Below are 26,061 nucleotides of genomic sequence, written 5' to 3' on the forward strand. Positions count from 1 at the left end.
TAAATTTAAGAAACCCTAGAACTTTGAAACATGAAATCAAAAAAAAGTTCCTTTTTTTAAACCAGCTTGTTCTGATCCTGATTAATTCAACACAGCTAAATACACAAGCTCACACAAGAGAAAATCTACAGATGCTGAAAATCCAGGCAATGCACACAAAATGCTGGAGGAACTCAGTAGGCCAGGCAGCATCTATGGAAAAGAGTAAACAGTCACCATTTTAGGCTGATGTCCTTCATCAGCACTGGAGAAAAAAAAAGATGAGTAGATTTGGAAGCTGGGAGGAAGGGGAGGGAGAAACAAAAGGTGATAGGTGAAACCAGGAGGGGAGGAAAGGTAAAGAAAAGAACTGAGAAGCTGATTAGTGAAAGAGATACAAAGCTGGAGAAGGGGGTATTTAATAGGAGAGAAGGCCATTGAAGAATACAGTAGATGACCCCAAGAAAAAGGGGGAGGAGCACCAGAGGCAGGTGGCGGGCAGGTAAGGAGGTAAGGTAAGAGAGGGAAATGGGAATTGGGAATGGTGAACGGGGTGGGGAGGGGACATCACCTGAAGTTCGAGAAATCAGTGTCATGCCATCAGGTTGGAGGCTACCCAGACAGAATACAAGGTGTTTCCCCTCCGACCTTAGTGAGACCTCATTGTGACAGTAATGGATTGATATGTCAGAATAGGAATGGAAAGTGGAGCAAGTGCTACAGCTGCCCCTAAACCTCCTCCCTCATGACCATTCAGGGCCCACAAACAGTCCTTCCAGGTGGTGTGACATTTCACCTGTGAATTTGTTGGGATCATCTACTATATCCGATGCTCTAGTGTGGCCTCCTATGTATCAGTGAGGCCCGACAAAGATTAGAAGACCGCTTTGCTGAACACCAATGCTTAGTCCGCCAGATAAAGCGGGATATCCCAGTGGCCACAAATTTTAATTCTACTTCCCATTCCCATATGCCAACCCATTACTGTCACAATGAGGCCACACTCAGGTTGGAAATCCAAATCTGAGCAATACAAATCACTATGAGATTTTGGAAAATCTTTAAAATTCAAAACTTCCTTTTCTAATTTCTGTTGTATCTATGGTCCACATCCAACTACTGTTTGAAGGCCTGTATATAACTACCATCAGGGTCCTTTTAGCTTTGCAGTTTCTTAACTCAATCCACAAGGATTCAACATCTTCCGATCCTAAGTCACATCTTTCCAATGACTTGATGCCATTATTTACCAGCAGAGCCACACCACTCCCTCTGCCTACCTTCCTATTCCTCCAATACAATGTGTAACCCTGGACATTCAGCTCCCAACTACAACCATACTTCAGTCACAATTCCGTGATGGCCACATCATCATATCTGACAATTAATAAAAGTGCAACAAGATTTGTATTATACTCTGTGCATTGATATTTAACACTGAGTACTGTATTTGCTACTCTTCTTGATTCTGCACCCCTGATGCACTGATACTCACTCTAACTACAATTTTGTCCCATCATCTGCCTGCCCTTCCTGACAGTCTGACTGCACACCATCTTTGCTTTTTTAACCATCTGTCCTATCTTTAATCCCTTCACTCTGCTTCCAACCCCCCGCCAAATTAGTTCAAAGTTTCCCCAACAGCTCTAACAAACTTTCCCATGAGAATATTGGTCCCCCTTGGGTTCAGATGCAACCTGTCACTTTTGTGCAGGTCATACCTCCCTCAGAAGAGATCCCAATAATCCAAGAACCTGAAGCCCTGCACCAGCTTCTCAGCCACACATTTATATGCCAGATCATCCTGTTTCTACCCTCACTGGTGCATGGCACAGATAGCAATCCAAAAATTACTACGCTGGAGGTCCTGCTTCTCAGTTTCTGCCTAGCTTTCTAAATTCTCCCTTCAGAATCTCTTTTCTTTTCCTTTCTATGTCATTGGTACTGTTACGAATATGGAGCAACTCTGAGGGGCCGAAGGGTACAAAGTCGCCCCCTCCTTTTTGAGAATCGCAAGATCGCTATTATTTCGGGTCTGAGACCCAGGAAATGAGAGAGATACACAGCATGTCAGGAAATGAGAGAGAGAGACGCAGAATACACAACCAGGAGGAATGTCTCCTGACATAAGCGGAACGGAATCACTGATCACTGCTATTGTCTCTTGGAGAAGGAATTGTGTATTGAGTACTGTACTATTCATTGAAACCTCTCAGGGGACAACCAGAGTGGTCTGGTTGAAGGATTGCATCATCCCAACCTGATTGACATCTGAGACCCCGTGAGTGAGGATAAAAGATGGGTCTCGGGAACACCCCTTAGATGCACCAGGAGAAACGCTAGAAATCCAGTGACAGCGTTTTATAGCGAAAGCCGGTGGGAGCTCGTGTGCGTCCCCCCTTGCCTGGGTGGTGGGCTCATCAAAGAACGGTCTAGCTAAAGGACGGATACGGATCAAGTTTGTAACAAGGAAAGCCGGCAAGTTTTTCTCTATCTCTCTCTCTCTCTCTCCAACAATTGCAACGCAGCGACAAACAAACGACAGCAGCCTGTGTGAACTGCAGCGAACTTTATATTTCCATCGGACAATTCATTATCCCCTAGACAACGATAGAGCTTGTTTCTTATTGATTATTATTATACCCGCACTTTTAGGTTTAGTATTGACGACGTATATTATCAGTATATTTACATTGATATTATTTTTGTGTATTTTTGCTAATAAATACTGTTAAAAATAGTATCACCAGACTCCAACGGACATTTCTATCTTTGCTGGTAAGTAACCCAGTTACGGGGTTCGTAACAGTACCAACATGTATCAAGACATTTGGCTGCTCCCCTTCCCCCCTCCAAAATGCGATCCAAGATGTCCCCGACTCTGGGAGGCAATGTACTATTTGGGTGTCCTGTTCATGTCCACAGAATCTCCTGTCTGTTCCTCTAACTACTGAGTCCCCTATCACTACTGCTCCCCTCTTCTCCCTCTTCCCCTTGTGCATCACAGACTCATGCTCAGTGCCAGTAACCTGATCTCTGTGGTATTCCCCTGAGAGGTCATCCCTCACAACAGTATACTTATTATTGAGGGGAATACGCAAAATGCCTATTCACCTTCCCAATCCTTCTCCTGACAGTCACCCAGCTACCCGCCTCCTACAACTTAGGGGTGACTAATTCCCTGCAACTCCTATCGATGATCTCCTCTCTCTCCTGTACAAAGGTCATCCAGTTGCTGCCCAGATCCCTAACAAGGTCTTCAAGGAGCTGCCACTGGATGCACCACGCAGATGTAGATCTCTGGGAGACTCTGGGTCTCCCATGACTCCATCATCTGGAATGAAGAACACACAACAGCCATTTAAACTACACTAAGTGCTCCTGACAATAATAAAAAGAGAAACGTACTTAAAATTTAATATCAGAGTACATATATCTCACCACATACAACTCTGAGATTCTTTTCCTGCTGGCATACTTAGCAAATCTATAAAACTGTAACTGTAAACATCAGGAACTGTTAACTGTAAACAAACTTCAAATGCAGATATAAGTAAATAGCAATAAATAAGCATGAGATAACAATAGAAAGAGTCCTTAAATGAGTGTAGCTATCTCTATTTGTTCAAGAGCCTGATGGTTGAAAGGTAGTAACTGTTCTTAAACCTGGTGGTGTGAGTCCTGAGGCACCTGTACCTTCTACCCGATGACAGCAGTGAGAAAAGAGCACAGCCTGGGTAGTGAGGATCTTTAATGAGTGGTGCTGCTTTTCTACAGCAATGTTTCAAGTAGATGTGCTTAATAGTTGGGAGAGTTTTTAAACCGCTAAAGTACTGGGCCAATTCCCCTTCCTTTTGTAGGATTTTCCGTTCAAAGGCATTGGTGTTCCTAAATCAGGCCATAATGCGACCAGTTTGGCACATTTGCCATCGCAGATCTATAGAAGTTCATCAAGGTTTTCAATGATGTGCCAAACTTCCACAGACTCCTGAGGAAGTAGAGGTACTGTTGTACTTTCTTTGCAATAATATTTATATCATGGGTCCAGGACAGGTCCTCTGAGATAGTGACACTCGGGAATTTAAAGTTATTGACCCTCTCTACCTCTGATCTTCCAATGATTATTGGCTTATGGACCTCTGGTTTCCCTCTCCTGAAGTCTACAATCAGTTCCTTGGTCTTGCTGACATTGATTGAGAATTTGTTGTTATTACACCACTCAGCCAAGTTTTTAAACTCACTCCTATATGCTGATTCATTACTCCCTTTGATACAGCCCACAACAGTGGTGCCATCAGCAAACTTGCTTATGGTGTTGAAGCTATACTTTGCCACACAGTCATACAGAGTAGAGCTAGGGGCAAAGAACACATCCCCCACCCCATACTTATCACCAATCACCTTAAAATCATGCCATCTTATATAAGCCATTTCTGTTCTGGGAAAGAGTTGCTAACTGCCCACTAAAGGACAAGGGATTTTTAAAAATGTATGCAAAATTTAATGGTATACCTAAACCCACAAAAAAAATTAAGCATTTTCCAACTGGAATTAAGCAATATTTGCCGATTTCTCATGGTCTTGGTGCTCATTAGAAAGTAAACTCCTGACTTATTGTAGGCGTTTTATTTTGCATTGTTATTTCTCCAGCATAAAGTTCCCATCTCACTCCAGCCCACACCTCTCTTCCATTCGTGCCCCCTCCATTTCGCTGACTACATCAAGAATAACATAAAGCATAAAATTCATCATTCATAACAGGAATAAAAGTTCTTTATTACTCAACCAATTTTTACCAAAGCAATTTTTCTTCAAATCTGTGACATTTAAAAGGGTAATATTCAAACTACATGGTCAAGGCTGTTTTGTCTGTAATGCTCAGTCATAATTGCTCACAGTCTCAGAATCATTCCAGGCTGCTGCTACTAATATGTCATAGTTTGTTGTTGTATGCTGCTCACTGATGTTCAAGGGAAATCACTCAGACTCTGCACTCAAGGAGACCTTTCCTTCAGCTGTCAGGACTTGACAGAATGGTGATAAGGATTTAACTTAACTGCAGTCTTCCTCAAATGAAGTTGCTCACAGTGTATTCATGTAATTTTAGTCCTTACAGAGACCTCTCCAAGAACCTCTTGTTAGCAGTGCTTGTCCACAGTCCAGGAAGGTCTCCAAACCCACCTTGCACAACATTCAAGCCTCCAGAGATGGAAGAATGCTTCCGGGATTCAGAAGACCTGGCACCTTTATGAGTTGTCTACAAAGTCCCTCTAGGTCTAGATCTTTACTAGGTTCATCTGAATGACATAAGCATTGTTCCATTTAACTTTTATCATTGTGATATTCATTCACTGTGTGGCAATGCTCCCCTGCAGCTGTATATGGTAAATCTGTTTAACAGCAAGCCATTTAAATTGGTTCTACTATGCTAAATGACAGCAGCTATAGCTATACGAACTTACAAAAATTCAGAAGAATAACATTGTGTTGAAACTGAAATAACCAAGTTTTAAATAGGAAAACAAAATTTGGTAAACCTTGCAACTAAAGATCATCATTTTCTTTAATTTTTATAAACAGCACCACAATGACTCATAATGTAGTCTTAACACCTTGGAAAAGTCTCAACGTGAATAACGAATCAGACTTTGAGAAAACTTGATTCAAAAAATTTTAGAACCTTAATTGATAAGTAATAAAGGTAATTAATGCACAACACATGCAAGTTAGAAAACAACTGTACTATATAACCAAATTTTGTCAAATATCAATATAATGTAGCATTTATGTATAATGGGGTAAACAGACACCAATGGATTGTTTTGCATAGATTTAAAAAATATGGTACCTACCTTTAATTACATTAAAATTGTGAAATGGATTATTATTTGCTTTATAATCTTCAATGTGGCCATTAGGAATATAGCGATATTCATCTGCTGTGTTATTTTCAACATCTATTTCATTTGCTGGCAAAACATGTGTTTCATCTTCATTAGTAGCACCATACCAGTTGCTGTCTGCTATTGCATGATTCACATCATCAATCAATGGTTCCTGCTCCTCTTCAGTTGAAACAATTGTTCTTTTAAAATTGTGCTTGGGGACTAATGGAAGGTCATAATACATAAAGATAATAACCACTTGAAGAATAGTCCACATGAAACACATGAAAAGCTGTAATAAAATGAAAAAAGTTTATGTCGGCAACTTCTGCATATGAATAATCTAGAGAGAGAAATACAAATGGGTCCAGGAATCACAATGCAAGATTAACTTAAATTGGTTGTTTCTGATGCAGTCAGCATCCCAAAGTTGTGTTGTCTGTTAATTAATATATGATTTCTGGTTGCTATATTAATGCAGGTCAGATGTCGCCAGGAAAAGATATATGTTATTGTATGATTAGACACATGACTGATAACTCTCGAGATAATAAAATTTTTGAAGCATACAGGCAGTCCCCGAGTTACAAACGTTCAACTTACGGTCAACTCATACTTACGAACGGAGGATGGAGAATGCTGTCCGCCATTTTAAGTCGGATCACAACACCATTCGCCATTTTAAGTCGTTGCCGTTAACACTGTTGAGTGGGTAACTTTGTATTTGGCTTAAATATTTCTTAGCAAGATTCACCCTGACCCCCCCCCCCTTCCCTTTTCCAGTCAGCACCACCCCCACTTGTCCCATTTAACCTGTCTCAGTGTGGGTGGACTTTAGGACCCGGAGCAGCACAAGACCCGCCACCCGCGGCTGCTGCTGTATTTTTTTTATATTAAGTGCGATCATGAACAATAGCCAGATCAGAAATGCTGATCAAGTCAATTAGTTCCTAAAGAGAACTCTATAGGCCAATCAGACTCAGCGATAGAACACAAAATCTGCAGTTTTCTGTTCCGTTGATGGAAAACAATTGCGATTGGAAATAAAGTGGAAATAAAAGCGATTGGAAAGAGGTGAAACACCATCAGTCATTGGAAAAGCTTTAGGCTACAATTGATCAATGATCGGAACAACTTTAAAGGATACAGGTAAAGGATAAAGTGAGAATAATGGAGCATGTGAAAGGCTCTGCCCCGATGAAAGCTACAATTATTACTAAGCAATGCAGTGGTTTAATTATTGAAATACATAAGTTTCTTAAGTGTTTTATATGCATAGAAAGATAAAATATACACTATATACTATGACAAACATTTGACTAACCGACACTAAATAATAACGGATCACCCCGGGGGCTGCCTGTATTTGAAAGTTAGGCCTTCTTCCTTCCTCATGGAAAATGGTAATAGTAGTAGTGCCTATTCTAAGACCTGGGAATCCCCCTTTGAATCCTTCTAGCTATAGGTCTATATCATTATCTCATTTAAGTAAATTTATGGAATATATGGTATGGACATTCAAATTTTATTTTAGAAAAGAGTGATAAAGCATTTTATCAGAGTGGTTTTCGGAAGGGAAGAATGACATTCAATTCAGTTCTATGTTTATAAGATACTAAAAAAGCACAGGTAAATAACAAAGCTGAAACAGCAGGTTTTTTTGATACTGAAAAAGAGTATGATATGTTATGGAAGGAAGGACTCTGGATTAAATTATGGAAATTAGGAGTGAGGGGGAAGTCTTTTTTTAGCTTTTTATTTGGATGGTCTATACAGGCAAGGATGGGCAAGGTATATTCAGATTTCTATGAGATAGAGAGATAGGATTCCACAAGGCAGTATTTGTAGCCCTTTACTATGATTAATGATATTTTCTGAGATAGGTACTGGGGTGGGTAATTCACTGTACGCATTTGATGGGTCTTTATGGATTTGAGGTAGAAATTTCAATTTTACTGAATATAGGATACTCAGTGATTAATAAGCATGAACAGTGAGCAAATAGATGGAGATTTAAGCTTTCAGTAGCTAAAACTCAAGTTTTACAAAGAAGATTAATAGACCTGTACTCGATTTGAAATTATATGCTCAAACTCTTCTAGTGTCAGTAGTAAGATTCCTAGGCATGTGATGTGGATGGATAATAAGCTGACATGGAAGCACCATATCAGTAAAACAATTGATAAATGTAAAGGAACATTAAATATTCTCAGGTGTTAATGTGGGTATTATTGGGGTGTGACATAAAAATCTTTGTGACTAGTTTATGTTTGTTTAATCAGATCTGTTCTTGATAATGGCTGTGTGGCTTATGGATTAGCTTCATTGTCATCTTTAAAATGTTTGGATATCATATAAGCGCAGGCTTAAGATGGTGTTGTGATGCAATAATGTTGTCCCCCGTTTCAGCCTTACTAATTGAAATGGGACAATTACCCTTACAATTATAGAGGCTGAGGTTGCTGTTAACATACTGGGTTAATTTGAGGGGGCAAAGAAATTATCATTCTGTTAGAGGTGTTGGAGGTCTGTTGGAAACATCACAAGAAGAGTAGTTTTAGTTTTGGGTGACTGGGTTCTTATCACACTAGGAATATGAGTTTGTTGGATTTGCAATGTGTCTGACAGTAGCTTTCTCAGTATTCCCACCTTGGTTTTTCCAATAACTTTAGGAGTTGAGTAGGGAGCAATCCCTGTGAAAAGCAGAGAGTGAGTGCGGGGGGGGAAGAGAGAAGTGCTTGGTGGTAGAATCCCGCCCGATGGAGATGGTGGAAGTTATGGAGAATTATGTGCTGGACATGGAGGTTAGTGGGGTAGTAGGTGAGGACAAGAGGAATTCTATCCCTGGTGTGGCAATGGGAGGATGGGGTGAGGGCAGACGTGCACAATATGGAAGAGATGTGGGCGAGGATAACGTTGATGGTAGAGGAAGGGAAGCCCCTCTCTTAGAAGAGGACATCTCATTAGCTCTGGAATGAAAAACCTCATCCTGAGAACAGATGCTGCAGAGACAGAGGAACTGAGGGAAGGCTGTTTTTGTGTCTGAATTACAGGTAATGGTTAAGAAATGACTTACTAACCATTTATCAGTACATACTGCAGAATTGGTTGCTATCATTTTAGGCTTACAGTGGGTGGAGGAAATTTGTCCTTGCAAAGTTGTAATTTGTTCAGGTTCCTTTCTGTTCTGATGAGTTTTAAAACAAGTCATTCTAGCAGTCGGTCAGGTTTACTGTTGGAAGCTCATCAAACATTATTTCATATTTATAGCATTGGTTTACATGTCTTTTTCTTGTGGGTTCCTGCACAGAGATGTTCGAGGGCAATGAGCAGGTTGATTGTTTAGCAAAAAAAATGCTGTGAAAAGCTCAACAGTGGATACAGACCTTCCACTTAGCAAATCAGAGGCTAAGGGGTTGGTACGTTTAAGAATTAGGGGCTTATGCAGGAGTTGTGGGATGATGGGCAAAAGAGGAGACACTTTTACAGAATATGTAAAACTTGTGTTTATGAGAGAAGGGCTTAAAACAAGGGAAGGAATTATATTGACACAACTTAGAATTCTGCATACTCTGCTTAATTATTCCTTATATATTGTCGGCAAACATCATTGTGTTGTGCAAGGTTTTGACATCATTATTGAACAGTTGAACATATTACAGTGCAAAGCATATAAGGTTGAAAGAAATGAAGTGTAGACTTCATTACAATCTTTGGGGTTTGATAGTTTTATTTTTAAAATGTTAAGTTATGGGAGTAACTTTAATTTACAGTATCATCTTTCACTCTTGCAATCTATGGGGCTTTTTGGGGCAACTTAGCTTTCATTGGGGAAAAAAGTAGTACTACAGTTTTTTTTAAACCCAAACCTCTACACCCTACTCCAGTCCAGATGGTGGCAGTAATGCACATTTAATTTGGACTGTCAGTTGGCACAGTCAAAAGAAGTAGTTGGAAACAAGTGGCAGGTGACTCCTGTTAGCTGTGTGGAGACTAAAAGGACCCTGCCTGTGCAGGCCTGACAATTAGCTAAAATTAAATTAGGTTAAGTGATGGAGAGTACAATACAGTGTTGGCATTAAATCACAGTGGCATGATAATTTGCATTAGTGTACTGCATATACCTATTTGGCATTAGTTGTGTATCTGTCAATGCCCTCATGTACTATGACATCTAGCTTCTTTTGAACATCAAATGTCTATACAGATATTTTGGAAGATTACAGAGGAGGAAAATGTAGTTTTCCTTATAAAATAATTAATTTCCTGACCAAAGTCATGTGTTACATCTTCCAAAACTCAAGTGGATTATCCTGCTGAATTCTCTCTTCAGGCTGAGTCACATTAGAATATAGAACACAGGAATTTACAGCATATTACAGTCCCTTCAGCCCACAATGTTGTGCCAACCACGTAACCTACTCTAGAGACTGCCGAGAATTTCCCTAGCGCATAGTCCTCTATTTTTCTGAGCTCCGTGTACGCATCTAAGAGGCTCTTAAAAGACTCTGTTATATCCACTTCCACCACCATCGGCAGTGCATTCCACACACTCGCCACTCTGTGTGAAAAACTTACCCCTGACATCCCCTCGGTACCTATTTCCAAGCACATTAAAACTACGCCCCCCCCCCCCATGTTAGCCACTTTAGCCTTGGGAAAAAGCCTCTGGCTATCCACATGAACAATGTGCCTTATCGTCTTATACATGTGTATCAGGTTACCTGTCATCCTTTTGTTCCAAGGAAAAAAGGCCAAGTACACTCAATGTATTCTCAAAGTACGCCCTCCAGTACAGGCAACACCCTTGTAAATCTCCTCTGCACTCTCTCTACAGTATCCACATCCTTCCTGTAGTGAGGTGACAAGAACTGAACACAATACTCCAAGTGGGGTCTGACCAAGGTCTTGTATAGCTGTAACATTACCTCACGGCTCTTGAACTCAATCACATGGTTGGTGAATGCTAACACACCATACGCCTTCTTAACAATACTGTCAACCTGTGCAGCAGCCTTGAGTGCCCTATTGACATGGACCCAAAGATCTCCACACTGCCTAGAGTCTTACCATTTATATTATATTCTGCCTTCAAACTGGACCTACCAAAATGAACCACTTCACACTTTTCTGGGTTGAAGTCCATCTGCCACTTCTCAGCCCAGTTCTGCATTCTATCAATGTCCTGCTATAACCTCTGACAACTGTTACGCCTGTAGCCCCCTCCTTTTTGAGGATCGCTAGTGATTTGGGTCAGGAGACCCAGGAAATGAGAGAAAGACATGCAGAATCCACAAAGAGTTTGGAATGTGTCCTGGCCTCCGGAAGGCGGAACAATTGATAACGGCTATTGTCTCTTGGAGACGGGATTGTGTATTGAATCCTGTACGATGCATCGAAGCCCCCAGGCAATGAACCGAGAGGGGGTGGTGGAGGGATTGCATCATCCCAACCTGATTGACATCTGAGACCCTGTGAGTCAGGATAAACGAGGGTCTGGGGGAACAGCCCCTCAGACGCACCAGAAGAAACGCTAGCGATCCCGTAATAGCGAACACCGGAGGGAAGGCCACGTGCGTCCTTTTCCATTTGCCCCGGAATCGGTGGGCCTTTACCATGAAAGAACGGTTTTTAGCTAACAATGGGGATATCAACTCCCAACGACTCTCGAAGGATTGACATCATAAAAGGAATGGGCAAGTTTTAACCCGTCTTTCTCTCCAACCAAAAAGCTGCAGCTTGAAGGAACTAAAGTGACTTTTATATTTCCATCGGACAATACATTATCCCCTAGACAACGATAGAGCTATTTCTTATTGATTATTATTATACCCGCGCTTTTAGATTTAGTATTGACGACGTATATTATCTGTATGTTTGCATTGATATTATTTTGTGTATTTTTATCAATAAATACTGTTAAAAATAGTACCACCAGACTTCAACGGACCTCTCTACCTTTGCTGGTAAGTGACCCAGTTACGGGGTACGTAACACAACCCTCCAGACTACCCACAACAACCCCAACCTTTGTGTCATCAGCAAACTTACTAACCCACAATCACAAAGAGTCGTCATCCCAGAACAGATTCCTGCGGAACACAACTGGTCACTGACATCCATGCAGAATACAAACCATCTACAACCACCCCTTACCTTCTGTGGGCAAGCCAATTCTGGATCCACAAAGCAAGGTCTCCTTGGATCCCATGCCTTCTTGCATGGGGAACCTTATCAAATGCCTTACTGAAATCCATACACACTACATCCACTGCTCTGCCTTTGTCAATGTGTTTCGTTAGTTCCTCAAAGAATTCAATCAGGCTCACAAGGCACGACCTACTCTTGACAAAGCTATGTTGACTATCCCTAATCAGATTATGTCTCACCAAATACTCATAAATCGTGCCTGTCAGGATCTTCTCCAACAACTTGCCCACCACTAAAGTCAGACTCACTGGTCTACAATTTCCTGGGCTATCTCTACTCCTTTTCCTGAACAAGGGAACATTTACAACCCTCCAATCCTCCAGTATTTCTCCTGTCTCTATTGATGATGCAAAGATCATCACAAGAGACTCAGCAATCTGCTCCCTCGATTCCCACAGTAGCGTGGAGTATATTTCTTCCGGTCCCCGTGACTTATCTAACTTAATGCTTTTCAAAAACTACCGCACATCCTCTTTCTTAATGTCTATGTACTCAAGCATTTCAGTCTGCAGTAAGTCACAATTGCCAAGGTCTTTTTCCCTGGTGAATACTGAAGCAAAATATTCATTAAGTATCTCCACTACCTCCTCCAACTCCATGCACACATTTCCACTGTCACCCTGACTGGTCCTATTCTCACACAGCTCATCCTCTTGCTCTTCACATATTTGTAGAATGCCTTGGGATTTTCCTTAATCCTGTTCACCAAGGCCTCCTCATGGCCCCTTCTGGCTCTCCTAATTCTATTCCTAAGCTCTTTCCTAGCAACCTTGTAATTTTCTAGAGCTCTAACAGTACCTAGTTTCTTGAACCTTAAGCTTTCTTTTTTCCTCTTAACTAGATTTTCTACATAAATTGTACACCATGGTTCTTTAACTCTACCATCCTTTCTCTGACTCAATGGAATATACCTATGCAGAACTCCATACAGATGTTCCTGAACATCTACCACATTTCTGCCGTCTATTTCTCTGAAAACATCTGCTCCCAATTTATACTCCCAGGTTCCTGTCTAATAGCATCTTTTAACCCCCATCCCAATTAAATGTTTTCCCAAATTGTCTGTTCCTATCCCTCTCTAGCTGTTAGGAGCTAGTTGTGGTCACTACCTCCAAAATGCTTTCCCACTGAGAGATCTGACACCTGACCAGGTTCATTTCCCAATACCAGATCAAGTACAGCCTCTCCTCCAGTTGGCTTATCTACATATTACATCAGGAAACCTTCCTGAACACACCTAACAAACTCCACTCCATCTAAACCCCTTGCGCCAAGGAGATTCCAATCAATATTAGGGAAGTTAAAAATCTCCCATCACAACAACCCTATTATTATTGCACCGTTCCAGAATCTGCCTCTTTATTTGCTCCTCAATATCCCTGTTACTACTGGGAGGTCTACAAAAAAACATCCAGTAGAGTTATTGCCCCTTTCCTGTTTCTGACTTCCACCCACACTGACACAGTAGACAATCCCTCCATACCTTCCTCCTTTTCTGCAGCTGTGACACTATCCCTAATTAGCAATGCCACGCCCCCATCTCTTTTGCCTCCCTCCCTGTTCTTTTTGAACATCTAAAGCCTGGCCATTCCTGCTCCTGAGACATCTAAATCTCTGTAATGGTCACAATGTCACAGTTCTATATATTGATCCAAGCTCTAAGTTCATCCGCCTGTGTTTATTATACACTTTGTATTAAAATAGACATCTCAAACCATCCGGCTACGTGCATATTTGCTCTAACATCTGCCTATCCTTCCTCACAAACTCCCTACAAGCTGTCTCTACTTGTGCTCCAACCTCCCCATCCTCTGCCTCTTCGCTTCCATTCCCAACCCCCTGCAAATCTAGTTTAAACCCTCCCCAACGGCAATAGCAAACCTCCCCACCAGGATATTGCTCCCCCTCAGATTCAAGTGCAATCCATCCTTTTGTACAGGTCACACCTGCCCCAGAAGAGGTCCCAATGATCCAAAAATCTGAGTCGCTGCCCCTTGCTCCAATCCTCCAGCCACATATTTATCCTCCACCTCATTCTATTCCTATACTCGCTGAAGCGTGGCACGGGCAGCAATCCCGAGATTTCTACCTTCGAGGTCCTGCTTCTCAGCTTCCTTCCCAACTCACTGTATTCTACTTTCAGGACCTCCACCCTTTTTCTACCTATGTCATTGGTACCAATATGTACCACAACCTCTGGCTGCTCGCCCTTCCATTTCAGGATATTGTGGATGCGCTCAGATACATCACAAACCCTGGCACCTAGGAGGCAAACTACCATCCTGGTTTCTTTTCTGCATCCACAAGATCACCTGTCTGTCCCCCTAACTACAGAGTCCCTTATTACCTCTGCCCTTCTCTTCTGTTCCCTATACTTCTGAATCCATAGGACCAGACTCAGTGCTGGAGGCACGGCCACTATCGCTTCCCCCAGGGAGGTCGCCTCCCCCCCCCCCCCCCCCCAACAGCACTCAAAATGGAGAACTTATTGTTAAGGGGAATAACCACTGCCAGAGGGGTGCTCTCCACTGCCTGATACCTTTCCTTCCCTCTCCTGATGGTTACCTACTTATGTCTCCTGTGGCCCCAGGGTGACTACCTGCCTGTAGCTCCTGTCTATCACCTCCTCACTCTCCTTAACAAGCCAAAGGTCATCGAGCTGTACCTGGCACAGATGTAGCCATCAGGGAGGCTGGAAGTCTTCTAGACATCCCACATCTGACACCCAGAAAAGAAAACTGGCTTCGCAGTCATACCCACTATTCTAATATGCTGAGCCCTGTGAGATCCCTCTTTTTTTTTTATATAAAAGTCTGCTCCCCTACCTGTATGAAGCTCTCCTTCGTTGAATCGATTGATCCGCCGCTAATAGAATACATCAATGGAGATGCTATATCCTTCAATTTAGTCTAGACTGAAGTCATTTCATTCCATTTACCCTGACCAACAGTACGCTTATTTCTTACAATCATTTTTGAAATATCTGATCCTTTCTTGGCCAACACCATATTTAGCTTGGATATTTATGTTGAAGTTCGAAATATAATGATCCAAAGAAAATATGAAGCCAACTGTTCAATAAGAACATCTTCAAGAGGCTGCACATCAAGAAGGCAGCATCCGTCATTAAGGATCTTCACCGTCTGGGACATGCCCTTTCATCGTTGCTACATCACGGAGGCAAGGAAACATGAATGATTCTCAATGATTCAGCTTCAGCTTATTCCTCTCCACCACCAGATTTCTGAATGGTCCTTGAATGCTGCCTCATTATTCTTTTTTTTTTGCACTATTCATTTATTTTGTAATGTAATTTTATGTTTTTGTGGTATGACTATGAAATGAACTGCAGAAGAAGTTGTAGATGCAGGTTTAATTGCAACATTTAAGACAAGTTTTGATAGGTACATGGATGAAAAGAGAAAGGAGGGCTACAGTCTGGGTGTGGGTGGATGTGACATGTCAGTACAGTCCAGAAGGGCCTGGTTCAATGCTTTAGAACTCTGACTCTTTCTTCCACTGAAAAGCCAACACTTTTATACATTTAACTTGACAAAATCTTGGGTCTCATTAGTGATTGTTAATTTTTTATGTCAAACAAATAAACAACAAAGCGGAAGGATGTTGGGACAGAGCCATGCTTCATCAACATATTTGTGAAAACAGATGTTACTACAGGGTAGCACGGAAACAAAAAAAACAATGAATCATAGAAATAGAAATAAATTCCACAAATTAAACTTTCCTATCTCTGCATCCACATTTTTCCATCTATTGACTTTTATTAACAGACCTTATGAGAAGATTCAACCACGAACAAAAATGTCAAAATCAATGTCCTCATCTCAGTAACTATCAAACTTTCTACTTTAAACTCCACTAACTTACTATTTTCCAGCTAGGGTTATAAATTCTCCAGGTTTTCATTTTATCTTACTTTAATGATTTACTTTTACCCTATATTCATAAACATATTAAATACTCCTCCAATTGTAATGTCTTCACTTGCTCCCCCTTCATCTTTAGCAGCTACTTGTTCACTTTTGTCTTATATTTTTTTAATTGAAAGGAATCCAAAAATATTTCATTGAATATTCTCAGATCCCATAGCACGATGTTTGAACTTAAAATGCTTATGACAGGTTGATTCATATGTAAGGTTATCTATCACAAGCATAATTGCATTTTGGTCTTCGTGCCTTTAATGAACAAATAGAAGCATTAGCTCATTTTGAATGTTCACGTTTCTCCAGGTTTGGCTGAATACTGGTAGTGATGTATTTCATATGAGTGGCTTTCAAGATCTGAAATGAATACTTAATTTCTCTTTTTAATTGTCAACACTACTTGTAATAAAGAGCAAGTCTGATCATATAACCAATATGATTATATCCATTTGTTTACACTCTGTGGTGTAACATAATAAAGAAGCTACAGCTTATTAAAAAGATAAAAAGTAAATCTTACCCCTGGTGAAGTGTATTTATTGACTTTAAATGGCCCTAGGTTGAAGTTGCAAAGTCTCAGGAATAGATTAAATCCTGGTCCTAAATTGTTAAAAAAAAAGCAGAATAGGAAATCCGTGATAATTTGGGAGAAGCTGGTAGATTAATTGACCCCCCCCCCCCATGAAATATTTGGATACTTAAAACATGATTTCAATCAGGTAAAGTAACATCACAATGTCAGTCCAGTTTTATTGTGGAATTGTTAAATTATTTATGTAATATGCAACTATATTTTAATATGCAAAAATAAATAAAATATTACACACACTATTTTGATAAAGTTTGGTATTTCCTTCACAAATTTCTTTACAATATTTCAATAACACAGCAAAAAAATACAACTGTTTCTTCATTGTTGCTTCACAGGTTGCTTCTCATCCTGCATGTGAACTGCATGTGTGAGGAGGTGATCAACAGTCAAAGCTCAAACTAAAATTATCAAAATATTTTACACATGTACACACACACACATATATACATACATACACACACATACACCATCATTTACAACCCTAAGATTTATTTTTTGCAGGCATACTCAGTAAATTCAATAACCATAATAGAAAGATAGCACCAGAGAGTGACTTCAAGTTCATCTGTGAAACCGTTTCAATTCTTCTCTTTAATGCCTTTCTTTCTTGTTTAAGGTAACTGGAGTCCTTGATCTACAGCTGCACTCAAACTGCCATTTGTCATGGGAGTGGGTTCCTGCTCTTAGAACTCACCAAGCAGTCTAAAGTTTTCAATATCTCCAGGAGGGCCTGGAAGACATATGCCTACAGGTTGCGGCTTTGTTAACAACCCAGTTCTTCATCAGTGTCACCGATTGAAGCATTGCAGGAGATCAGAACATCAGGGCAGAGGGTGCAGTTGTTGGAGACCTCTGTACACTTGCTCTGTCTCTCGATGCTGAGAGAGAGTTTGTTCCTCTGACCTGAGAATCAGCAACTTGAAATAAAAGTGAAGCTGCACACTGTAACATCAAAACAGTGAGCTGTTGATCCCCCTCTCACTGTGGAAGGAGTGATGACTCTCTTTCTTGTTAGTGAGAGTGGGTTGTTGAACTAATGAGATGAGCAGTGGTTTTTGATGGACCATAGACCATGGTCTCTTTGGGAGCTTTGATATTAAATGGAACCATTGAACCAATGAAAGACTGCACCAACAGGGTGGATTAACCAGTGTGCAAAAGACAAATAGTGCAAATACAAAAGAAAATAGTAATGATAAATAAATAACTAAGCAATAAATATCAAGAACATGAGGAAGAGTCCTTGAAAATTAGTCCATAGGTTGCAAGCAGTTCAGTGATGGGTACGTAAAGTTGAGTAAAGTGAAGTTATCCTCCCTGGTTCAAGAGCCTGATGGTAATAACTGTTCCTGAACCTGGTGGTATGGGTCCTGAGGCTCCTGTACCTTCTTTCTGATGGCAGCAGTGAGAACAGAAAATGACATGGGTGGTGGGGGTCCCTAATGATGGATGCTGTTTTCCTGTGACAAACGCTCCATGTAGACGTGCTCAATGATGGGGAGGGCTTTACCCTATTGGACTGAGCAACATCCATTACTTTTTGTAAGAAATTCCATTCAAGAGTGTCACTGTTTCCATACCAGGCTGTGATGCAACAAGTCAATATACGCACCACCACACATCTATAGCAGTCAGTCAATGTTTTACATAGATACCATGCCAAATCTTTGCAAACTCCCAAGTAGAGGTGTTGCAATGCTTTCTTTGAAAGTGCACTTACCTGCTGGGCCGAGGACAGGTCCTCTGAAATGGTAACAATGAGGAATTTTAAGTTGCTAACCCTTTCCACCTCTGATTCCCCAAGTAAGGACTGGCTCGTGGACTCTGGTTTCCTTCTCCTGCAGTCAATAATTAGCTCTTTGCTCTTGCTGCCATTGAGTGCAAGATTGTTGTTGTTGCACTACTTGACCAAATTTTTCCTCTCCCTCCTATATGCTGATTCAGCCAACAACAGTTGTGTCATCAGCAAACTTGAATAAGGCATTTTAGGTGTGCTTACTCACAGTCATAAGTATAAAGTGAGTAGAGCAGGGGCTAACCACACAACCTTATGGTGTACCAATGCTGATGCAGATTGTGGAGAAGATATTGTTAATAATCCAAATTGATTGTGGTCAGCAAGTGAGGAATTTGAAGACCCAATTGCACAAGGAAGTACAGTATTGAGGCGAAGGTCTTGAAGCTTATTAATTAGTTTTGAAGGGATGATAGTATTGACCTCTATTTAATTTCTGATCCTTAGAGTTTCTCTGGGTGTCAGGAATAATGAGGAATCTTAACTCCATAATTTCAGTTTATGTTTTTTTCATGGAATTTGTGGGAAAAAAGGATAAATAAATTAACACAAGATTCATCTCTTTTCAACTCAGGTTTCTTGATGTAAATGCAGATGATGTATCTTTGTGTTACAGAAAATTGTGATATGTATGGTTTTCAAGGAACGTACGAGCCACATGCATGGTTTGGGTGCTGGGTAGTTATGAAGCACTTGGGGTGAGAATCAGGTCTTATACAAACTTCTGTGGTGTTCTCATGCTTATTTCTTACATCCTTAAAATGGCAAATGCAATTTTAGAACTGCTACATTTGCTACTTTTGTTAACAAGCACCAGTGGTTCTCATGACAAAGAATATTATATATTCTTATGCATATTTCTGCAATTATAAAAAAATTGTATGCTTCAAAACACAGCAAAATAAATATGCCACATTACAACATCAGATTATAGGTCAATTTCCTGCCAATAGTCTGATTTCAATACACTAGGACTTAGCAGCTGTTGATAAAGGACAGGAAGCATGGGGAACTGTGAAAATTATTTCAAGATGAAAGCAAAATAATGAAAGATCATGTGAAAATAAAACTGTCATTCTTTGGATGTTTGGGGTTTGAAAGATGGAAATACATTGGACTGTATTAGAAATTTCATTTAAAATGTAACAAGGCAAATTAACAAACCTGTTGAGCAACACTTACAAAATGCAGGAGGAACTCAGCAGTTCAGGCAGCATCAATGGAAAGGAATAAACTGATGAAGGATCTTGACCTGAAACGTCAGCTGTTTGTTTGTTTCCATAGATGCTGCCTGACCTGCTGAGTTCCTCCTGCATTTTGTATGCATTATGCTGGATTTTCAACATCTACAGAACTTCATGCTCACAAAACTGTCAAACTGGTAAATAGATGAATGGGTATCAAATTACTGTTTAAAAATATGCTCAATGGTGATGGTGGAAGGGCAGGGTTTAATTGTTTACTGTTAATGTGATGTTGAAATGAAAACTGAACATTTATTAGGATAATGGCAACTGCTGATGACACAATTAGTGTCCATAAAGGTGGAATGTATTTATCTTTGAAATGACTGCAATTGTTAATGTCTTTCATGAATTACAGTACAGATTTCTAGATATGATAGCAGCAATAATTTTGCACTAGAGTATATTATTCATTAATATTTACTTACCAATCAATAACCCAGCCTGTCGAGCAGCCATAATAACTGCAAATACTGTAGCCCGTTCCTCTGTCGTTGTGGAACGAGTAAGATATCCAAAAATGCATGCACCAGCACCAGTCCCAATGCCTGCAAGAAATAAATTTATTCCTTTTCTTGGGAGCATCAGGGCAAGAACAGCATCATTTACTAGAATCTAATGTTCAGCATTTGATTGGTTGAGTTCATAGAGAACAAAATGAATAATTCCTGTCTCGGGCAACTAATCATTTTCAAAACAGCTTGATGTGAACTATATTTCAACAACATATTTTTCCAAAAAGATAAGGCAAAAATAGATTTTTTTTCTTTGCTTCTTGAGCTGAAGGTTGAAATGTGGGTTGGTAAAGACTTTACTGAACAGAAGATGTTCAGCAATGAGATAATAATTCTTTGTTTACTAAGAAATTAAAGAATATATTTAGCAAATATTTAAAGTTAGTAAGATCACCAGAAAAATAAATAACACCTAGGTTAAAAAAATATTTATCAACAGATATTAGAATTCCTAATTCTCTTCCACTTTGGACAATAGAAAGGTGAACAATTTATCAGCAAATATGTCACATAGGAAATAAAATATGATAATAAATTTGATTGTTGTTCCTCTCTGCACCTTGTGGCACATCGGGTGGGCAACCTTGCCGTTTCTTTAGCATTTCTCTATGTTTTTTTTTAAAAAAGATGAGGCTGTGTTGCTAGCTTAATGCTCAAACCAGCATGGATGGAAAGAATGCAAGGAGCCAGCCGGATTCAAACCTAGGACCATTCACCTGGAAGTCTGGTGCTGATACCATTAAAAAGGAATAGGTCACCCACCAGAAAGGACAAAAGATTTGATTCCGAGCTATATTATTGCAAATATATATAGACAGATGTGTTTAGAGGAATAAATACCTGTTTTCAATGTGCTGTTCATGAATATAAAGTTCACTGTTTAAATCTCGATTCATTTAATCACATTCTCGCTTACATTTCAAAATCTTGTCAGCTTTCAGTGTTTCACCATGTAGTCTATTCCTACTTATTTACTCTTTGCAAGTAGATCTGTTTATTACTTTTATTCTAAGGCATCATCCTGCAACCATACATTCAGTGGCCACTTATTAGGTACAGCAGTGGAACCCAGTGTATTCTTCTGCTGTAGTCCATCCACTGCAAGGTTCAATGTGTTGTGCATTTAGAAATTCTCTTCAGCACACCACTGTTGTAAAGCATGGTTACTTGAGTTACTATTGCTTTCCTGTCAACTTGAACCAGTCTGGCCATTCTCCTCTGAAAAATCACTAATTAATAAGGCATTTTCACCCAAGTAACCACAGCTCACTGAATGTCTTTTGCTTATCCAAGCACTCTCTGTAAACTCTAAAGCAAGGGTTCACAACCAGTTTTATTCCATGTAGCCTTACCATTAACCGAGGGGTTCGTGGACCTCAGATTGGGAAACCCTGCTCTCAAGACTGTTGTGCATTAAAATTCCCAAGTCAGCAGCTTCTAAGATACTCAAACTACCTCATCTGCCACCAACAATCATTCCACTGTCCAAGTCACCTAGATCACATTTCTTCCCCATTCTGATTTTTGGTCTGAACAACTCGTGTCTCCATATATGCATTGGGTTGCTGCTACACGATTGGCTAATTAGGTATTTGCATTAATGAGCAGGTATAGAGGTAGCAAATAAAGTTACCATGAGTGTATATTATTCTTCTTGATATGTTCAAGTATCTAGAACTGTTCAGCAAGATTCCCATTCAATCTTCTCTATCTTTGATTGGAGCCCAAACCACCCATTGTATATTTCAATGATATTTACCTGTAAATTGTCAATCAACTTGGCATAAGATACAATTTAGTTCACCATTCCTAGATACTCCATTCTATATGTAGATTCCATTCTTCCTCCCTTTCGCTAAACTACTGATATTGCAATACAACAGTTCAAAATTTGTTTTTAATTCAGAATATACAGCGCCAATAAAAATTATTCAGCTCCCTTGGAAGTTTTTAATGTTTTATTGTTTTATAACATTGAATCACAGTGGATTTAATTTGGCTTTTTTTGTAATGATCACCAGAAAAAGACACTTTCCTGCAAAAGTGATAACAGATCTCTACAAAGTGATCTAAACTAATTACAGATATAAAACAAAACATAATTGATTGCACAAGTATTCACCCCCTTTAAGTCAGTATTTAGTAGATGCACCTTTGGTAGCAATTACAGCCTAGAGTCTCTGTGGATGGGTCTCTATCAGCTTTGCACATCTGGACACTGCAATCTTTCCCCATTCTTCTTTACGTAACTGCTCAAGTTCTGTCAGGTTGCATGGGGATTGCAAGGGAACTGCCTCTTTTCAGGTCCAGCCACAAATTCTCAATTGGATTGCAGTCTGGACACTAACTTGGCCACTCCAGGACATTGACATTGTTTTTAAGCCATTCTGGTGTAGCTTTGGCTTTATGTTTGGGGTCATTGCCTTGATGGAAAACAAATCTCCCAAGTCGCAGTTGTCTTGCATCAGTTTTCTCCAGCATTTCCCTGTATTTTGCTACATTCATTTTACCCTCTACCTTCACAAGCCTTCCAGTGCCTGCTGAAGTGAAACATTGCCACAGCATCACACAGCCAAAATCATGCTTCACCATAGGGATTGTGCTTTTCTGATTATGTGCAGTGTCTGGTCTGATGGCCAAAAAGCTCAATTTTGGTAACATCAGACTTCTTCCAACTGACTTCAGAGTCTCCCATATGTCTTCTGGCAATCTATAGCCAAGATTGAGTTTTTTTTTTGTCCAACATTGGCTTTCTCTTTGCCACTCTCCCATAAATCTGCAACTGGTAAAGCACCCAGACAACAGTTGTTGTATGCGCATTCTCTCCCAGCTCAGCTACTGAAGCTTGTAACTCCTCCTAAGTTGTCATAGGTCTCTTGATGGACGCCCTCACTATTCCCCTTCCTGCATGGTCACTCAGTTTCTGAGGACAGCCTGCTCTACACAAATATAGAGCGGTGTCAATATTCTTTCCATTTCTTGATGATTGACTTAACTGCACTCAAGGGGATATTCAGCGACTTGGAAATTTTCTTGTATCCATCACCTGACTTGTGCTTTTCAATAACCTTTTCGTGGAGTTGTTTGGAGTGTACTTTTATCTTCATGGTATAGTTTTTGCCAGGATACTGACTCACCAGCAGTTGGACCTTTCAGATACAGGCATATTTTTACTGCAATCAATTGAAGCACCATGACTGCACACAGCTTGCCAAAAACAGATCTCCATTTAACTAATTAAGTGACTTCTAAAACCAGCTGGCTGCACCAGTGATGATTTTTAGTGTGTCATTTTAAGGGGTCATTTTTAGTGTGTCATTTTAATGCTTATGCAATAAATTATTTTTGATTGCTTACACAATCAATTATCTGTAATTATTTCAGATCACTTTGTAGAGATCTGTTTTCATTTTGACACGAGTCTTTCTCTGTTAATCAGTGTCAAAAAAGTCAAATCAAATCACTGTGATTCAATGGTGTAAAACAATAACACATGAAAACTTCCAAGGTGGGGGGGGGAGGGGTAAGTACTTTTTATAGGTATTGCTGTGCTGACAAGGCCAGCAATTACCGTCAGTTCCTAACTGCCTTTAAACCACCATCTTCAACCGTCATTTTTAAAACAAAATGGGTGAAAACACAAAAATATTTCAAATAACTTAACAGATTTTTGAAATCTTGCAATGTAATTGTAACTATAAAGTTGTCGAATCATTGGATAAGAATGATTATATGAATAAAACCTCTAGTAGGGGTAGATGAACAATGACAGACTTCCTCAACAATAACACACCGTTTAACTTGACCTTACCTGCAACAAGCCGACTGCCAAGTAGTAACCATTTTGAATATCCAATGAAGTACATAAAATTGCCTAAAAATCAAAGTTGTGGTATTAATTCACAAAATTCAATCCATCGATACATTACATCTGAATCATATTTCTTTGCATCAAAAAGGTTTGTATAAATAATAAAATCTGAGGTTTGCAGAGCAATAAAAAGTACAACAAAATCAGTTGTGAATGGGATTCTTTGTCAGTATTATTATTGTTTAAGAGGACAGAGCTGGGCCATATTCTTATTAATATATCAATTAAAATGTTAACAAATAATTTTCCTTCAACCACTAAATAACCAGCGACCCTATATTATTAATTCTTAATGAAAATTAATTTAATGGACAAGTGGGCCTCCAACAAGTGTTTGATTAGGTAGATTTTCACCTATCAAGGGGTATTTTGATTTTAAAAGCCGAGTCTTATTGTATCATAAATGATTTCATTTCTGGATTTACCTCATCTCTCATGTTCCAAAACAATCCTACATGCTTATACAGTAAAGTATTTCACCTGCCTCAGGATTTTCAATTAAATGTTTGTTCTGTGAGTTATCATTGCACAAACTGGGAACAGATGACACAAGAGGAAACATTCTTAAAACAATATTTATAATATTGGTAAAATGCTTAATATATAACAATGTTAACACTACATCATTGGTCTTTCCACCGTGTTCTCTTTTGATCAGACACCACTGCTTTTGATGTGTATTAAAATGTCAAATAAAGTACACAAATATGACATACCTGCAATTTCAAATAAATTAGCAAATAATATGATTGCTTTAGTCCTTCGTGATCTGTCTGATAAATGACCAAGAATGGGGTTGGCAATTAAACCACTAAAACTGAATGCGGATAATCCCAAACCCAGAAAGTAAGGTTCAGCCTGAAGTGTCTGAAGATATGCCCAGATGGTTGGAAGTATTACCGCTGAAACGACAGTTTACAGAAGAGTTTTAGACTGCAAACTGGACAATGACATTCAATACGTGTTACTTTTTTTTTGCAACAGTAATCTACATTGAGCAGCATCAAATTATATATATTGGTGTGGCTCATCTACTGTTTGAATGAGTACAATTACAATATTTGAATAGTAAAGCGTAATTGTTTCAAGTAAATCATAAGTTAAAACTGGTCCTTTAGACAGTAATTTTGTATTCAATGTAATTTCTTTAGCTACCAAATTACACACATGCAAACTTGTGAATTTCCTATACAAAAATAAAGAGCAACAGAAAAACAGGAATGTTAAGCATTTAGTAATTCAGTAATATTTGAGTAATATTGTGAATACATTGTTTAATTATTCTTTGCTGTTTCCACAATTCAGTACAGATTATATGCAAATGTACATGAATGGCATATGTCATTATGCCACCAATTCATATTCGAGCACCACAGGCAAGTAAAACTAAACCTACATGTCCTCCCAGGCTTCCAAGTTTTTCTTTTGAAAAGTTTCTGGAGTACAAAACATAATAGTGGTGACAAATAAATTTTAAAATTAACCTGACACAACTACCTAACTATTGAAGCACAGCACTTTTTTTTCTTCGCGAATGGAGAGAAGGACATTACAGTTTTTAAAAAAGCGCAGCATGCTTTTATTCTTTGGAAGGGGAGAAAGATGTTTGAATTTTTTTTTAAAAAGGTAGAAAATGAACCAAGTTCAACAATGAGTACCTGGTGATAATAATCAATTTTATAAAAATTGCACAAAAGATAACTGGGTGGTTCATAGTACACAATTTTTTTTTCATTGTAATCCCTGCACTGTTTTGTACACTTTATGCAGTCCTGGGTTAAGCAAATTAAGCAATATTTTGAAGCAAATGAAAGTAACCAACAAATAGGTGGAAGAACATACAACTTGCTTAAAAGTTTGACTGCTCCAACCAAACCACCCGAACTGAGTTTTGCAGGAACATGTAGAACTGAAATAAATATTGACTGCAGAAAGCTTTTGGTTTCATAAATGGAATCAAAAGGACAGGGAGTCCATTTCAGCATATGTGATCGAATTGAAGAGCTTGTCTGAGCACTATCAA

General features: G+C 39.4%; 1 protein-coding gene across 3 annotated transcripts in view; it reads right to left on the minus strand.

The window, feature by feature from the left end:
- LOC140725550 (major facilitator superfamily domain-containing protein 8-like) overlaps positions 1-26,061 on the minus strand; it is an 86,807-nt gene that overhangs the window by 49,998 nt on the left and 10,748 nt on the right. For 2 of the 3 annotated variants that reach the window (XM_073041155.1, XM_073041157.1), the window contains exons 2-6: positions 24,755-24,940; positions 23,979-24,041; positions 20,081-20,200; positions 16,542-16,621; positions 5,832-6,156 (exon numbers count right to left, since the gene is read on the minus strand). In XM_073041155.1, the coding sequence (XP_072897256.1) occupies positions 5,832-6,156; positions 16,542-16,621; positions 20,081-20,200; positions 23,979-24,041; positions 24,755-24,940 (774 nt within the window). The remainder of the gene's footprint in view (positions 1-5,831; positions 6,157-16,541; positions 16,622-20,080; positions 20,201-23,978; positions 24,042-24,754; positions 24,941-26,061) is intronic. The other variant, XM_073041156.1, reaches the window with a different exon arrangement.

Source organism: Hemitrygon akajei, chromosome 3 (genome assembly GCF_048418815.1).
Source record: "Hemitrygon akajei chromosome 3, sHemAka1.3, whole genome shotgun sequence".
Lineage (NCBI taxonomy): Eukaryota > Metazoa > Chordata > Chondrichthyes > Myliobatiformes > Dasyatidae > Hemitrygon > Hemitrygon akajei.